General features: G+C 40.2%; 1 protein-coding gene across 1 annotated transcript in view; it reads right to left on the bottom strand.

Annotated features, from left to right (window-relative positions):
• The window catches only part of DGKI (diacylglycerol kinase iota), a 491,936-nt gene that overhangs the window by 167,645 nt on the left and 305,334 nt on the right, over positions 1–18,957 (bottom strand). The window contains exons 19-20 of the mRNA XM_049893911.1: positions 17,364–17,475; positions 5,249–5,448 (exon numbers count right to left, since the gene is read on the bottom strand). Of these exons, the coding sequence (XP_049749868.1) occupies positions 5,249–5,448; positions 17,364–17,475 (312 nt within the window). The remainder of the gene's footprint in view (positions 1–5,248; positions 5,449–17,363; positions 17,476–18,957) is intronic.

The following is an 18,957-nucleotide window of genomic DNA, read 5'->3' as shown; positions in this document are numbered from 1 at the left end:
TCCAGGTGGCGTGTTGGCACAGTAAGCACCCCTCAGAGGAGACTAAACATCAACGTAATCCTTAAGCACAGCCTTCAGGAGTCCCCACTTTGTAGCGCTTTTTGTGGCAAGGAGTGTACTAGATAGAGCACCTTTGACTACAGAAACTTCAACTTCCTTTCATTTACTAGCAAAGGCTTTTGAAGAGCTCGAAGGGACGCCTAAGTTCATCCTGGTGATGCCACAATTCCACCCACACTCTGGGGAGAAAATGTGAAACCACAGGCCTTTCCTTCTCTCCCTTCCTTTATAATCGAGAACACCCTCAGTGGCTTTTGGAAAAGACCAAATCTAGAATTTAGGAAACTATGCCCAATTTTCCGGTCACTTTTGCATCCCTCTGCTCTCTGGGACCACTTGAAGGTTTTCACTACAGCTGCAACAGGCCTAGTCCCCTTGGCCCCTCTTTTCTCTTAGATGCGGAAATGCTTAGATAATGCTGCCCATGAGTCAGCTCCTGCTGGAGGCTCTCCCTGCCCCTGTGGTCCTCAAAGGACACCAGCTGCAGCCAACACTCCTTCTCAGCAGCCCAGGGTGACAGAATCCAGTCTTCCAATTCAAAGTTTGCCAACTAGAAAGCTTGCCTGTGGATGACCACTTTTTACAACACAGCCTTAATTCCTGATGAACTTAGGGTAACAGTTTTCCTAAGATACTTGAGGTATTTTGAGTTTCTGATCTCCTGCAAAGCTGCTTTTCAAATAGGGTGAATTTCTCTGGCTATGATGGTAATAGTACGTGAATACAAACCTAGATAAAATCAACCAGTTGCCTCGAGTCTGCTCCAACTCATGGCTACCCAATGTGTGTCAGAGTAGAGCTGGGCTTCGTGGGGTTTTTTTAACAGCGGACTTTTCGGCAATAGATCACTAGTCCTTTCTACTGAGGTACCTCTGGGTGAACTGAAACCACCAACCTTTCAGTTAGCAACTGAGCACATTAACTGTTTGTACCACCCAGGGCCTCCTAAACCTAGATAAAAATCCTCTTATTATTATCTGGCAGGGAGGATATTTACTGGAGTTTATGTGGCGAGTAGATTCATGAGCCATGAAAAAACGAGCTATGCTCCTGTCCAGTGGAGCACCTCTGAGCACATGGGGCCACCTGTTCAGTCTGCATGTAGTGACAGCAGACAGACGAGAGTCTCGGGCAGGACATTTCTTATAAATGAAGGCCAAGCAGCTCCAGGAAGGTCTAACACTTAGCTCTTTCTCATGGAAATCCTTATAGCTATCCACGTGATCCATTCTTATGCAAGTACATATATATCTTCTACTTATTATCATGAAATGTGACCAAGACACTTCCCATCTTATTTAGTATTAATGAGTTTTTTTAAGATTCTTTTTTGGTAGGCTTACGTGGCACAATAGTTAAGCACTCGGCTGCTGACCAAAAGGTCTGTGGTTCGAACCCACCAGCTGCTCCACGGGGCAGTCTGCTTCTGTAAAGATTACACCCTTGGAAACCCTATGGGGCAGTTCTACCCTGGTGCACGGGGTTGCTGTGAGTTGGAATCAACTAGATGGCATACGATAACAACAAAATACTTATTTTTGACATAATTTCTGGGAAATGTAACAGACATAGCATCTGATCTCTGAGTAAGCCACCTATTTACCAAATGACCGTAACTCTCAGGCACTGTGACAACCACTAAAGCCTAAGGGAAAACCAAGAGCTCCCACAGAACAGAGCAGAGAGACGTGAAAGCAGCGGTTAAGCCATTATCTGATGAAGGGTGCGACGGAGAGGCCCGAGATCACTACAGGAGCACAGCGTAGGGTGTCTCATGCTTGCATGTAGATTGGAAAGGATTCTTAGGGAAAGTGATTTCTCAGTGGATTCTTGACCTTTGAATGAGAGCTAGCCAGATGATAAAGGGGTAAGGAGGGCCTTACAGGAAAAGCAACAGAAATGCAAAAACGTGAGGGCGTAAGCCATGGGCTACAGTCCCAGGAATGGCATGGATCTCCAGGCCACAGGGAGATGATGGGGAAGAAGGCAAAAGTCAAAAATGTCTGGTACCAGTGCCAGGGAATAAGGCTTTCCAGTTGTAGAAAGGTCATTGCTTCTAACCAGAACACAGGAAAGGACAGACAGCATGAAGGGCAGCAACACTGGAGGCAAGGACGTGAATGAGGAGTAAACTCAGCAATGCCTGTGGAGGGACAGTGAACTTGAACTGAGGCCATATTACTAGCAGAGGAGAGAGAAGCTGTCACTTCCGAAGGTTTGAGAAATAACTAGAACGTAAATTTCAAAGAACACGGTAGCTAGCCCACTGGGTACGTGAAAGTGGAGATGTCTGGCTTGGTGACACAAAATGTGAATGTAAATGACTCAGGGGGTGGCTACAGGGAAACAAGTGGAATGGAGCCCATGGGCCCGGCTTTCAGCATTCAGGTAAAGATGTCTGGTTTTGGTCTTCAATTTTTACGAAAAGGCCTGGGGTGTAGAGGTGATCTTCCAGAGAAAGGAGAATTCACAAGGAACACCCACATTCAAGCAGAAAAGGGAGCCAGTTGTCCAGGGAGCCACAGTGCTTAAATCTCAAAGATTCACATTTGCATGGTGTGTGAAAGGCAGGTAGTCATTAAGATGGAATGAAAAATCACTGTTTTCTGATGGGGACACACACACGTTTTAAAACTAGAATTCTAAAGACATTTAAAACGAATTCTCTTTTCTTCCTTAGTGAGGAAGAGAGAAGTGAGGCAAATAAAACAGAAGAAACAGTCTTAGAAAAAATTAGAAAGGATGGAAAGATGGAAGGAAAGGAAAGAAAAAAAAGAGGAGGGGAGGGAAGGGGAAGGGATGGGATGGGATGGGATGCGAGGGAGGAGAGAAGAGGAGAGGAAAACAAAAAAAAGGAAATAATAAATGTCTTTCAATGATCGCTTTCTGCCTTGGATGGAATAGTGAATTTCACACAACCGTGACTGCAAGAGAGAAAAGCTTGGAGGCCCCTGAAGGCTGAAGAAAACTTGTAGAAGGGTCTTAAAGGTGAGGCTGCCTTTTAACTTGGAATTCCACTAGGAAGTCTAGAGGATGACGTTCAATTTCAAAGCAAGGATTCTGGTGAAACAGAGAGCAACCTAGTCGCAGAGGTGAACAGGGACAGTGGGGAGAGGAATTAAGATTGTGTGTACAAGTATTCCATGCTGACTTGGTGCTGTTTTCCTTTGAAGATGTGTTATCTGTGTTAATTTTCCAAAAACATAGTGTTAAATGATAAATTTCATAATAGGTAGTGATTAAGAAAACTTCTGGTTTTGAAGTTTTATAAGTGTTCCTTTCAAAAATAAAAAGTATACTGTTACTGCCATTTCATGGCCTGAGGCTGCCTGGATGAAGGCACTACTGCCCCCTGGTGGAAAGGAACTGCATACTTGTGAACACCTGCACAGCTGTCCGTGAAGTTCCGTCATGTCACGTCTGCCCTGAGCGCGAAAATAAAACTATTGATATTTGTTTTTATTTGTGAAGAAAGCCCAAATCTCAAAGATTTGGTTTCTGAGCTAACACATTTCTTGCCTTTCTTAAAGGCAAGAGCTGTTTGAAATCAACACTTGAAAAGAATTTGATGTTTCCCAAACCGGTGGTTCAGGGCTGAGCTCCTGAGGTTCTAGGGAAGCTGGTGAACCATACACAATTGTTGACCTCCTCCTCCCACCCCACCCCCTTTTTTTCGACTTACAAACACAGCAATTGTATATTCAACCTAATAGAAGGTCAGGCAGAGAGAAAGGAAGGCATCAGGAATGAGCCAAGCATTTCACAAGCTGCAAAATGTAGACAAAAAAAAAAAAAAGAAATATAACTGAGCAACACCTCTAAATAAAGTGTCGAGGAAGTCCAGAGGTGCCCTGGGAAAGAAGGAGAGAGAGGATCTCCCCAGAGCACCAGACTTAGACACCAAAAACTGGAAGACTTTGAGAGCACCAGCCAGGGCTGGTCCTCAATATATGCCTCAAGGGAAAGGGAGGTGACACAAGTTTTGGCAGCGATCTTTGGCACCTGTGTCACCAGTTTATTCTAGTAGCTTCCGGTGATTGTCATATTGACTCCGTAACCGCGTGGCGAGCATGCCCGTGCTTCACAGGCGCTACAAGGAAGCCAGCCATTCGGCACAAATCGCTGACCATGCATCACAGGCACAAACGGGGGAGCGCTTTTCAGGGTCCCTCACTGTGACATAATGACCCAAGGCTGAGCCCTGAAATGACCTTACCTTGAGTCAGATTAGGCATATGGGCATAATATACAGAAGACACCCAAAAAGATGACAAAAATCCCCAACTTTCTGCATCTCCTTTCCAACCCAAAATAGACATTTTGATCACTAATTGGATCAAGGCATGGTACTCTATACACTGAATATGTATTATCTACAACTCTAACCATGATCACCTTATGTCAAATCATTTTACAGAATGCCTAAGAAAGGAGCCCTGGTGATGCAGTGCTTAAGATCTTGGCTGCTAAGCAAAAGGTCAGCAGTTTGAATTCACCAGCTGCTCCCTGGAAACCCTGTGGGGCAGTTTTACTCTGTCCTACAGGGTCATTCTGAGTCAGAATTGACGGCGAGGGGTTTTTTTTTTTTTTTAAGAAAGTAAAAGGTCCAGGAGGGACATATTTTGTTTAGGAGTACAAGCAGTAACTGGCCAGGTTAAGTCTAGACAATAGGATGCTACCTAGAAAGGCAAAACTGTGTTGAAGGACTAGAGCAAACAGGACCCCAAAGTGGGGGCATAAGGAAAAGGAGAATTCACTAACAGGAAGAAGGGGATGCAATCTCCTGCCACTGGGGGGATCACCACTCTCCACGTGAGCTGGATGGAGAGGAGGCTAACAACATGCCTTTTTAAAACAAAACCAAAAAAGCACATCTATCTAGACACATTTTAGGGACTCACTTCTAATGAGTCTCTGGTAGCCCTAGTAGATATATACTCAAGTGGCTGGTGGAGAAGAACCATCTCTCCAGCATACAGTCTTTCAAGAGAAGGGTGTGGTAACTGTATAATAAACATGAAGAAATATATATATACATACATTCCCATGAGAGAGACCAAGAAACTGTTGAGCTTCCTGGACTCTCCACCTCTTCCCAAAACAGTGAGGTCCCCAGACCATGCACATGCTTCACGTTCTCTTCCCGGAGGCCGCCATGTTGACAAAGGTGGGCAAAAAGCTGACTCACTCATTGAGTAAAGGCATTGAGGTCCTTCTCTTGCTCTTCTGTACCATATTGGCCTGATTCCTCAAGGAGATCCGGATCATAGCTGGGGCCAACCTGCAGGGCTCCCCGTCTACTTGCATGGGGATGGATTTGTAAGTCAGAAGCATGACTTCTCGGCACTGGTGCAGCCGCTCCCCATGGCCCCCAACTTGCAGGGCAGCCTAGAAAAGCAAGAGTCCAAACGGACCAAGGTGTTAATGCTTGAGTTACTTAAGAAAGCTAGAAACCCCAAGTCCATTATGTGCAACCAAAGGGTCTTTGATAAACATACTGACATTTGGTAGAGGAAACCTGGAAAATCATTAATACAAATAAACTGAAAATTCAAAACTTTTCATAAGCTTGGCCGTAAATTCTCACTGGCAACCACTTTTCACTTTCGTGTATTTTTAGTCTGCATTTAATCAAGCTAGTTTAATACAAAAGTTTTAATTGGTATTATCCACCTCCATGAAATAACCACCGCAGGTAGAACAAAGAGAACATAAAAGAGATAAAGCACATAGTTTAAGATAACTTCTAAATTATATTTATCTAATTCTTAAATTAGAATTGGAAGAGGTACAACCAGGATGTCCCTTAGAAGCAAAAATGGTGAAATTACATCTCACATACTTTGAACATGTTATCAGGAGGGATCAGTCCCTGGAGAAGGGCAACATGCTTGGCAAAGTAGATGGTCAGTGAAAAAGAGGAGGACCCTCAAGGAGATGGATGGACACAGTGGCTGCAACAATGGGCTCACGCATAACAATGATCATGAAGATGGTGCAGGACTCGGCAGTGTTTCGTATGGAGTCACTATGAGTCGGAAACTGACTCAAGGGCACCTAACAACAACAATTCTTAAATATCGATACACACCCCAGCCTTGGATAATTTTCAAACACAGGCAAATGTCTTAAATCATGGCCTACCCAAGATGACACATACTTTCGGGGGACACTATTGAATCCAGGACAGGAGGCTTTTTCTCTTTACTTAAAACCCGCTCAAGCTATTTCTAACCTGCAGTGATTAATCGACTGCAAAATGGTATTAATTACTTCAATTAAAAAACATTATCGAAAGTAAAGCAGCTTTGAGCATCAAAGTCAAATGCAGTAGGAGCTCAGTGCACCTCAATAGCTAAAGACTGGAGAGTCAGGCCAATACCAAAAGTCTTCCATTCTTAAGGACTACAAACCAGTGTACCTTTTGTGCCTTAGTATTTACCCCTCCTTGGATTACTGTCCTCCATCCCCCTTCAAACCTTTCCCTTCTTTTGACTTCTCAATTCCTCACTCTACTTGCAGTCAGATGGAAAGGAAGGACAAGCCTAGCAGGTGTGAGAAGGAGAAAAGAGCAAGAGCAAAGCCTCCTCCCTCTCCTTCCTCACCCTGCTACCGGCCCTGACTCCCAGTCTCACTCCTATAACAACTCGCCCAAGGCAGAAATTAGTGACATAGGAATAGCAATTGGAGATAATCAACAATACTAGATTCAGGTTGTCCTCTGTGTTTTTTAAGATTAACAAAATTGACAAACCTCTTGCTAGATTTAAAAAAAAAAAAAAATGCCCTCCAGTTGATTCTGACTCACAGCAACCATACAGGACAGAGTAGAACTGCTCCACGGGGTTTCCAAGGCTGTAAATCTTCACGGAAGGAGATTGGCACTTCGTTCTCCCACGGAGCAGCTGGTGGGTTGGAACCACTGACATTTTGATTAGCAGCTCGGTGCTTAACAACTGCGCCACCAGGGCTCCTTTCTTATTACATTAAACAACAGGAAATATAAAACAAACTATTTATATTAAGGGATAAGACAACCAAAACCTAAAGATACAATAGAGAGTTTTCAAAATCACACAAGAATTCTAGAACACTTAATTGTGCTCATGAGGAACCCATACTTGGACCAAGAGGCAGTCATTGGAACAGAACAAGGGGATACAGTGTGGTTTAAAGTCAGGAAAGGTATACATCAGGGTTGAATTCTTTCACCATGCTTATTCAATCTGTATACTGAGCAAATAATCTGAGAAGCTGGACTATATGAAGAACGTGGTATCAGGATTGAAGCAAGACTCATTAACAACCTTCGTTACGCAACGACACAACCCAAGTTGCTGAAAGTGAAAAGGACATCAAGCACTTACTAATGAAGATTAAAGACTACAACCTGCAGTATGGATTACACTTCAACATAAAGAAAACAAAAATCCTCACAAATGGACCAATACATAACATCATGAGAAACAGAGAAAAGACTGAAACTGTCAAGGATTTCATTTTACTTGGATCCATAATAAAAACCCATGGAAGCAGAAGTCAAGAAATTTAACAACGCATTGCATTGGGCAAATCTGCTGCAAAAGACCTCTTTAAACTGTTAGAAAGCAAAGATGTCACTTCAAGGACTAAGGTGCACCCGATCCAAGTCAAGGTGTTTTCAATCGCCTCATATGCATGTGAAAGCTGGGCAATGAATAAGGACAACGGAACAAGAACTGACACCTTTGGGTTGTGGTATTGGTGAAGAATATTGAATATACCATGGACTGCCAAAAGAACAAATTAGTCTTGGAAGAAGTACAGCCAGAATGCTCCTTAGAAACAAGGATGACAGGACTTCATCTCACATCCTTTCACCATGTTATCAGGAGGGACCAGACCCTGAAGAAAGACATCATGCTTGGTAAAGTGGAGGGTCATAAAAAAGAGTAAGACCTCAAGGAGATGGATGGACACAGTGGCTGCAACAATGGGCTCAAACATAACAATGATTGTGAATATGGCACAGGGACTGGCAATGTTCCTTCCACTGCACATAGGGTCGCTATGAGTTGGAACTGACTTGACAGCATCTAACAACAGCAACATGATAAATACACTTCAAATATTAAAAAATCCATATATGTTGAAAGCAAAAGAATGGAAAAATATATAACATACAAACAGTAAGCATAAGAAAGCTGATGTGGCTGTATTAATACAAGATAACCAGATTTCAAGAAGTATTACCCAAGATAAAGATTTGTTGTTGTTGTTGTTGATAGTAGCTGCTGAGTTAGCTTTGACACATGGTGGCCCCATGCTCATTTCATAATGATAAAAAGGTCATTCAATCACAAAGACATAACAAACTCGAGTGTATGTGCTCCTAATAGCAGAGTTTCAAAATACATGAAACAAAAAACTGAAAAAAAAACAAAACTAAAACTAAATGAATACATAGACAAAGCTATAATCCTGGTTAGAGATTTTAACATCTCTTTCAGTAATTGATAGAACAGTTAAAAAAAATATCTATAAAGACATAGAATATTTAAGTGGCATTTTAATCATTCTGACTTAATCAATTTTTATGGGATAATACATCCAAAAAAACTGCAGAGTATACACTCTTTCCAAATGCACTAAAAAAAGACCATATTCTGAACCATAAAACAAGTTTCCGTAAATTTCAAAATACTGAGTCTTACATATGTTCTACGACTTCTTTAAAGCGTTAAAAAGCAAAGATGTCACCTTGAGGACTCAGGTGAACCTGACCCAAGCCATGATATTTTCAACTGTCTTATATGCATGCAAAAGCTGGACAATGAATAAGGAAGACTGAAGAATTATTGATGCATTTGAATTAAGGGTATTGGCAAAGAATACTGAATACATCATGGACTGCCAGAAGAACAAACAAATCTGTCTTGAAAGAAGTACAGCCAGAATGCTCCTCAGGAGTAAGGATGGTGAGACTTTGTCCCACATAGTTTGGACATGTTATCAGGAAGTATCTGTCCCTGGAGAATGACATCATGCTTGGTAGAGTTGAGGGTTAGTAAAAAAGAGAAAGACCCTCAACTGGATGGATTGACACAGTGGCTGCATTGATGGGCTCAAACATAGCAATGATTATGAGCATGGAGCAGGACTGTGCAGTGTTTCGTTCCGTTGTACACAGGGTCACTACGTGATGGGACCGATTTGACAGCACCTAATAACAACAACAATGATCATAAGAGACATAAAATAGAAATCAATAATAGTAACACCTATAAAGTCTCCAAAAACTCAGAAATTCCAAACATTTTTCTAATAAGTCAAAGGAAGGAAGCTAGAAAATATTTAAAATATACAAAAAAATATGGAATGAAGGTAAAGCAGTGCTTAGAGGGAAATTTATAGCTTTAAAAGCTTATATTAGAAAAGAAGAAATACTCAAAACAGATGATCTAATAGTCCACCTTAAGAAGCTTGAAAAGAGCAAATGAAATCAAACATAAATAGGAGGAAGAAAATAATAAAGACTAGAAATCAATAAAATAGAAAACAGACAAATAGTTGAGAAAATAAAAACAGAAGTTGGTTCTTTAAAAAGAGTAATAAAATCGATTAATTCCTAGCAAGACTAACCAAAGAAAAGAATAACAGAAGTTATTTGTGTCAGGAATGAAAGACTGGACATTGCTGCAAAACCTACAGATGTTAAAAAGAAAATAAGGGAACATTGTGAACAACTTTATGCCAATAAATTAAACAATTTATATAAAACAGACACATTCTTTGAAAATTCTAATAAAAATAAAAATTGACACAAGAAGAACTATAAAATCCCAATAGTTCTAATATCTAGCCATGACTCAAAGAAATACCAAGACCAGATAGCTCACTGGGAATTCTATGAAACTTTTAAGGAAAAAAATAATAACCAATATTATACAAATTCTTCCAGAATAGATCAGAACATCATTTCCTAACTCACTTTACTGGGCCAGCATAACTTTGATATCAAAACCTGACAAAGATACTTTAAGAAAATTATATCCATCACAACCATAATCACAAAAATGCTTAACAAAATATTAGCAAATTGAATATAAGCTAATATAAGAAAAGATAATACATACATCAAGAGCAAAAGGGCCTAAATAAGTTAGTATGACATTAAAATAAAATGGATCATTGGAATTCATGATATTAACGAAATAATGGAGAAAAATCATATGTCACTTCCATAGACATAAAAAAAGCATTTGATAAAATGCATCACCCATTAGTGATAAAAAGTTTTCAGCAAACTAGGAACAGAGCAGAAGTTGTTCAAACACACAAAGGGTGTCTATAAATTAACAAAAAGAAAGCTGAATATGCTTTCTTTTGAAGTTTTCAAGATTGAAATCTTTGGATAGAAACCCTGCAGGCACAGTGGTTAAGCACTCAGCTGCTAACCAAAAGGTCAGTGGTTTGAACCCACCAGCTGCTCTGCGGGAGAGATTTGGCAGGCAGCTTCCTTTAATGATTAGAGCCTAGGAAACCCCATGGGGCAGTCCTACTCTGTCCAATAGCGTAGCTTTGAGTGGGAATCAACTAAACAGCACTGGGTTTGGTTTATGGCAAATTAGGCCCCCCATTCCTCAATCTGAGTAATGCTTTGAACTGTGTTCAAAAGTTTTAAATTACTTAGAAACAGGCTCAACACAAAAAAACCTCCTCAGTTGTAATGACAGAAAAAGATACAAATTAGAATGCCTTGATTATGGCCTGTGTAGAATCCACAAAGATAATCAGATTACCAAGCATCGAGTCAAAAATAATCTTAATTAGTAGGAATGTCTCTCAACCAGTAAAATGAACTGAAGGCCACTGTTGTTAGGTGCCACCGTGGAGTCAGTCAGATTCACAGCAAACCTATGTAGAAAAGAATGAAACACTGCCTGGTCCTGTGCCATCCTCACAATCGTTATGCTTGAGCCCATTGTTGCGGCCACTGTGTCCATTCATCCAATTGAGGGTCTTCTTCTTTTTCGCTGACCCTCCACCTTAAGCATGATGCCCTTCTCCAGGGACTGGTCCCTCCTGATAACATGTCTAAAGTACAACAGACAAAGTTTTGCCATCCTTGCTCCCAAGGAGCACTCAGGCTATACCTCTTCCAAGATGGATCTGTTCATTCTTCTGGCAGTCCATGGTACATTCAACATACTTCACCAACACCATAATTCAAATGTATCAATTATTCTTCAGTCTTCCGTATTCATTGTTCAGCTTTTGCTTGCACGTGAGGTGACTGAAAACACCATGGCTTGGGTCAGGTGCACCTGAACCCCCAAGGTGGCATCTTTGCTTTTTAACACTTTAAAGAGGTCTTTACAGCAGATTTGCCAGCGGAATACAGCCTTTGATTTTCTGGCTGCTGCTTCCATGGGCACTGATTGTGGAGCCAAGTAGACAGAAATCCTTGACAACTTCAATCTTTTCTCTGTTTATCATGATGTTGCTTATTGGTCCAGTTGTGAGGGTTTTTTGTTTTTCCTCTGTTGAGGTGTAATCCCTACTGAAGGCTGTAGTCATCGATCTTTATCAGTAAGTGCTTCAAGTCCTCTTCACTTTCAACGAGCAAGGTTGTGCCACCTCATATTGCAGGTTGTTAATGAATTTTCCACCAATCCTGATGCCGTGTTTTTCTTCGTATAGTCCAGCTTCTCAGATTATTTGCTCAGCATACAAATTGAAAAAGTATGGTGAAAGGATACAACCCTGACACACACCTTTCCTGATTTTGAACCGCGTAGTTTCCCAGTGCACTGCTTACATGACTGCCTGTTGGCCTATGCACAGTTCCACATGAGCACAATTAAGTGTTATGGAATTTCCATTCTTCACAATGTTACCCATATTTGTTATGATCCACACAGTTGAATACCTTTGCATAGTCAAGAAAACACATGCAAACATCTTTCTGGTATTCTCTGTTTTCAGTCAAGATCCATCTGACATCAACAATGATATCTTTTGCACCACATGTTGTTTTGAATCCGGGTTGAATTTCTGGCAGTTCCCTGTTAATGTACTGCTGCAACCACTTTTGAATTATCGTCAGCAAAATTTTACTTACGTGTGATTTTTAACGAAGATTTTTATCAACTTCTGCAGTCTGAAATCGATTAAACTTGCAATCAAGAAGCATTGATAATTACTGGTGATTGGAACTCAAAAGTCGGAAACAAAGAAGGAGCTGTAGTTGGAAAATATGGCCTTGGTGACAGAAATGACACTGGAGACCGCATAGTAGAATTTTGCAAGACCAACGACTTATTCATTGCCAATACCTTTTTTTCAACAACATAAATGGCAACTATACATGCGGACCTCATTGGATGGAAAACACAGAAATCAAATTGACTACATCTGTGGAAAGAGACGATGGAAAAGCTCAACATCATCAGTCAGAAAAAGGCCAGGAGCCAACTGGGGAACACACCATCTATTACTCATATGCAAGTTCAAGTTGAAGCTGAAGAAAATTGGAGCAAGTCCATGAGAACCAAAATAAGACCTTGAGTATATTTCACCTGAATTTGGAGTCCATCTCAAGAATAGATTTGACTCAGTGAACATTAGTCACTGAAGAGAGGCGAGTCTTCAGTCATTAGAACATCATAGGACATCAAGGACATCATACGTGAGGAAAGCAAAAGGTCATCATACACGAAGACATCAAGGACATCTTACGTGAAGAAGGCAAAACGTCATTAAAAAGACAGGAAAGAAAGAAAAGACCAAAATAGGGGACAGAAGAGACTCTGAAACTTGCTCTTGAAGGTGGAGTAGCTGAAGTGAATGGAAGCTATGACCACTTAAAAGATTTCAACAAGATAAAGTATTATAATGAAACGTACAAAAACCTGGAGTTAGAAAACCAAAAGGGAAGAACACGCTCAGCTTTTCTCAAGCTGAAAGAAATGAAGAAAAAAATTCAAGTCTCGAGTTGCAGTTTTGAAGGATTCTATGGGCAAAATATTGAACAACCCAGGAAGCATCAAAAGGAGATAGAAAGAATACACAGAGTCACTATAACAACAACATAAACAGCAACTACACATGTGGATCTCACCAGATGGAATACACCGGTGTGCCTGATCCAAGCCATGGTGCTTTCAATCGCCTCACACGCATATGAAAGCTGGACAATGAATAAGGAAGACCGAAGAATTGATGCATTTGAATTATAGTGTTGGCGAACTATGTTTAATATACCATGGACTGCCAAAAGAATCAACAAATCTGTCCTGGAAGAAGTACAGCCAGAGTGCTCCTTAGAAGCAAGGATATTGAGACTTCATCTCACATACTTTGGACATGTTATCAGCAGGGATGATTCCCTGAAGAAGGACATCATGCTTGGTATAAAGTGGAGGGTCAGTGAAAAAAGAGGAAGACCCTCAATGAGATTAACTGATACAGTCCCTGAAACCACGCACTCATGCATAACAATGATTGTGAGGATGGGGCTGGACCAGGCAGTGTTTCAGTCTGTTGTACATAGGGTTGCTGTGAGTTGGAACTGATTAGAAGGCACCAAACAAGAACAACTGTACCAAAAAGAATAGGCTGACATCCAGCCATTTCAGGAGGTAGCATATGAATAAGGATCGACAGTACTAAAGGAAGACGTTCAAGCTGCACTGAAGGCTTTGGTGAAAAACAAGATTCCAGAAAGTGAAGGAATACCAATTGAGATGTTTCAACAAACAGATGTAGCACTGGCAGTGCTCACTCGTTTATGACAAGAAATTTGGAAGACAGCTACCTGGCCACCCAAGTGGAAGAGATCCATATTTGTGCTCATTCCTAAGAAAGGAGATCCAACAGAATGCAGAAATTATCTAACAATTACCAGACTGAGGACTACCGCTTTGTAATTTGCAAATACAAGATAAAAAGTCTACGATAAACAATCCCATTTTTTTCCATGCCAGTAATTCTGTTTCAAATACCTCTTAAAGTACCCTTCTGAATTTTCTGTTTTTTAGACTTTGCTTCAATCATTCGGAATGCACAAGTTTATTTATTGGTATTTGCCCGCGACCTTAAAAGTTTATCACCTTTAATTACTTCAAATATTTTCGGTTCTCATAAAATGTAATTTGTTTCTGACTTTATTTATTAATTATATAACAGCCACAAAAACACACACACATACACACAAATAATGAGTCTTTGGCTGATATAATCCTCTTCAATAGATGTCTGAGTTTTCAAATAATTTACCTTCTTAGAAACTTAAGAAGTTTTAAATCAATATATAATAGTCTTAAGAAATGTAAAATGATGGACTCAAAATGAGATTCTTTCATTCTGAACGAAAGAAATACGAGGAGTGAGGTAAGATATGTATGAAAATAGAGAAATAAGTAGCAGTATTATTTTTTTATTATTTAGAGATCATGGGCTATTCATAACTGTACTGTAGAAACCACATTTAACTCTACTTTTCTGAGGTAGAGTTTCTATCATGGAAGCAATCTAGAGTCACCAGAATTTTGGATTCAATCATACATTTGCTGTTAGCTAGTGTCTGTGTATTACATTACTCCTATCAAGCAAGGAGAAAAAAATAATTGACATAATTTTAGCAAACTGTTTCCTCCTCACCAACTCCCATCTATTATTATTTTTTTTTCTCCCTCTCTTTTTTTTTTCTGCCATGATAGGATGGCAGAAAGAAGGATTCGGTAGACCCTCAAAACCGTATCTCCAAACCCAGAGGGATCTCTTGAGCTTGAAACATATTTCAAATAGCCTATTTATACTTGGCACAGGTAGAGACTAAGAAGTGATGGGAGATGAAGGAAGAGTAAAGAACATTTAAGAGGGGGGCAGATAATAAATAAATAAATAAATAGCACATGCAAATGCTCGGTGGTTCAAGGAAGCAAAGAATGTTCAAAGCTAAGCTTGACTGGAGAGGCCACTTGGGCTAGAAAGCAAAGAGGGAAGTGGGAAGATCTAGATAACCAGGGGATGCCTGACCTTGCAGGCCAGTTAAGGATTTCAATTACGATCCTAAGAGCAACAGGCAAGTGTCTACTATTCTCCTTGCCCTCCCAGCCTAGGTAAGGAACCATCTTCTGTCCAGCATTCCCTGAGAGCCTCCTGCCACACAGGGTAGGAAACTCTGGTTGATATTGGGTATTCCTGGCAATGGCAAACATTCAATAAATGCTCACTCCATCTGTGAATAAATGAATGAGTAAAACACGTCAGCCAGTTTTTTTCCATTATATACTAGTATGTTTTTGTCACTTCCAAGAATTCGTCCCCACAGATATCCTTCCTGAACTGACTCCTATTTGCTCTGGATTATGTCTTCACCTGTAATCAGCATGAAGGACTTTAAAGAGAAAGTTCTATGTGAGCTACCGTCCATAAAGCAGGTCAATCCCAGCCCAATGTTTCACATCACGACAACCACTTCATTCTAAAGATAGTCGACTCAGCAAGCAACATCGCCATCTCAGGCGATGGGTATTCTGTTGAACTTCACTAATTCCACCTGATAGAGGAAAAGTCATTTGGAATCCATGAGATGAGTGAAAAAAACTTTTTTGGTTTGTTTACCGTGAAAAATGCCACTTTCTTCCTCAAAAGCATAAGATACAGCATGACCAAGTGCTAACCAAAGGTTGCAAGTAGAAGCTTTATTTTGTTTGCTTTATAAACCAATAGTGGGGCCTGATTTACAGAAGATAATAACCATACTTTTTAATTAGTCCGTCTTAGTCATCTAGAACTGCTATAACAGAAATGCCGCAAATGGATGGTTGTAACTAAAAGAAATTTATTCTCTCACAGTCTAGTAGAATACATACCCCCATAACTGCTGCCGTTGAATCGATTCCGACTCATAGCGAACCTATAGGACAGAGTAGAACTGCCCCATAGAGTTTCCAAGGAGCGCCTGGTGGATTTGAACTGCCGATCTTTTGGTTAGCAGCCGTAGCACTTAACCACTACACCACCAGGGTTTCCTCTAGTAGACTAGAAGTCCAAATTCAGGGTGCCAGCTCCAGGGGGAGGCTTTCTCTCTCTGTCGGCTTTGTAGGAAAGTCCTTGTCATCAATCTTCCCTTGGTCTAGGAACTTCTCTGTGCAGGAACCCTGGGTCCAAAGTACGCACTCTGCTCCCGGCACTGCTTTCTTGGAGGAATGAGGTCCCCCCACTCTCTGCTTGCTTCCCTTCCTGTTTATCTCTTTTAAGATAAAAGGTGGTACAGGCCACACTGCAGGGAAACTCCTTTTACATTGGATCAGGGATGTGACCTTAGTAAAGGTGTTACAACGCCACCCTAATTCTCTTTAACAGAAAATTACAATCACAAAATGGAGGAAAACCACAGAATATAGGAATCATAGCTTAACCAAGTTGACACGTATTTTGGGAGGATGCAATTCAATCCACGACAGCCCCCTCATCATTTAATAATAAGTGGGAATACATGGCTAAAACCTGCTTAAAGTTACACCTATATATGTTTACTTTTTTAATGTAAGCATACAAAATTATAATACAAAGTAACTTCGATACTGCGGGAACTGGATATTCATTAATGCTGTATACAGGAAAATGTACGCTGTTTTCCTGTAGTCATGTTTTTGAGATAACGGAGATGCCTATCTCAGCTTCAGTCGGTGAGTTGAAGCTGAATACAAATGATCATTTTCCTTTTCACGTAAATACTCAAGTCTTTAAACCCCTTTGCCATTGAGTCAATTCTGACTCATGGTGACCCTAAGGGACAAGGCAGAGCTTCCCCACAGGGTTTTTAAGGCTGTAAATCTTTACGGAAGCAGACTGCCCATCTTCCTCCTGAGGGGCAGCTGGTGGGTTCAAACCATGGACCTTTTGGTGAGCAGCTGAGCACTTAACCACTGCATCACCACAGCCCCTTACTCAAGTCTTTAGTGAACCAAAAAGTAACAAATAGCCTGGTTTCTGTGTCAACGCTGAGATTTCTGCAGCAGAATGTCTTTTTAAATTAGCCTAACAATACAGCATTTCATTGTGGTGGAAAGTCATCAGGAAAATGAACGTATAATCCTCATTTACTGAATGCTCAAACGTGTCTGAATCAATTTTTTCAATGACATGAAAAATGACGTTTTATTCTGGTATTTCCTAAGCCACTCTATTTTGCATAAAGTTTATAAGTTGATAAAGCAGGACAGAAAAGTACACTGAAGTCCTGTGATGTGAACAAGTCCCAGCTATAACTAAAATGTATTCCATTTCATTGAAATAGCTGTACTGCTCACCAGAGAGGCCATGGTGAATCCAATAACTTCAATATAGCCATCATCATGACGCTGAGGTTCAAAATCATGGTGATCTCCTGGATTTCCCCAGGGCATTGTGCCAGCACAATATCTGCAAGATAAGAATAATATCAGAATTACACCCACTCCTCACTTATTGACATGCTTCAGTTCCAAAGACCAGGTCGTTATACAAAAATCGATGTTATGCAACAGAACCAAATGAAATTAAAAGAATCATTTCAGATTATTATGAAAAATTGTACTCTAACAAATTTGAAAACCTAGAAGAAATGGATGAATTCCTAGAAAAACACTACCTACCTAAACTAACACATTCAGAAGTAGAACAACTAAATAGACCCATAACAAAAAAAGAGATTGAAACGGTAATTAAAAAACTCCCAACCAAAAAAAGCCCTGGCCCGGACGGCTTCACTGCAGAGTTCTACCAAACTTTCAGAGAAGAGTTAACACCACTACTACTGAAGGTATTTCAAAGCATAGAAAATGATGGAATACTACCCAACTCATTCTATGAAGCCACCATCTCCCTGATACCAAAACCAGGTAAAGACATTACAAAAAAAGAAAATTATAGACCTATATCCCTCATGAACATTGATGCAAAAATCCTCAACAAAATTCTAGCCAATAAAATCCAACAACACATCAAAAAAATAATTCACCATGATCAAGTGGGATTTATACCAGGTATTTTTTTTTATGCAAGGCTGGTTTAATATCAGAAAAACCATTAATGTAATCCATCACATAAATAAAACAAAAGACAAAAACCACATGATCTTATCAATTGATGCAGAAAAGGCATTTGACAAAGTCCAACACCCATTTATGATAAAAACTCTTACCAAAAGAGAAATTGAAGGAAAATTCCTCAACATAATAAAGGGCATCTATGCAAAGCCAACAGCCAATATCACTCTAAATGGAGAGAACCTGAAAGCATTTCCCTTGAGAACGGGAACCAGACAAGGATGCCCTTTATCACCACTCTTATTCAACATTGTGCTGGAAGTCCTAGCCAGGGCAATTAGGCTAGACAAAGAAATAAAAGGTATCTGGATTGGCAAGGAGGAAGTAAAGTTGTCACTATTTGCAGATGACATGATTATATACTCAGAAAACCCTAAGGAATCCTCCAGAAAACTACTGAAACTAATAGAAGAGTTTGGCAGAGTCTCAGGCTATAAAACAAACATACAAAAACCACTTGGATTCCTCTACATCAACAAAAAGAACACCGCAGAGGAAATAACCAAATCAATACCATTCACAGTAGGCCCCAAGAAGATAAAATACTTAGGAATAAATCTTACCAAGGATGTAAAAGACCTATACAAAGAAAACTACAAAGCTCTACTACAAGAAATTCAAAAGGACATACTTAAGTGGAAAAACATACCTTGCTCATGGATAGGAAGACTTAACATAGTAAAAATGTCTATTCTACCAAAAGCCATCTATACATACAACGCACTTCCGATCCAAATTCCAATGTCATATTTTAAGGTGATAGAGAAACAAATCACCAATTTCATATGGAAGGGAAAGAAGCCCCGGATAAGCAAAG

The sequence above is a fragment of the Elephas maximus genome, chromosome 8 (genome assembly GCF_024166365.1).
Source record: "Elephas maximus indicus isolate mEleMax1 chromosome 8, mEleMax1 primary haplotype, whole genome shotgun sequence".
Taxonomy (NCBI): domain Eukaryota; kingdom Metazoa; phylum Chordata; class Mammalia; order Proboscidea; family Elephantidae; genus Elephas; species Elephas maximus.
Note: the sequence above shows the minus strand (reverse complement) of the source record. Positions and strands in the feature narration are given on the sequence as shown.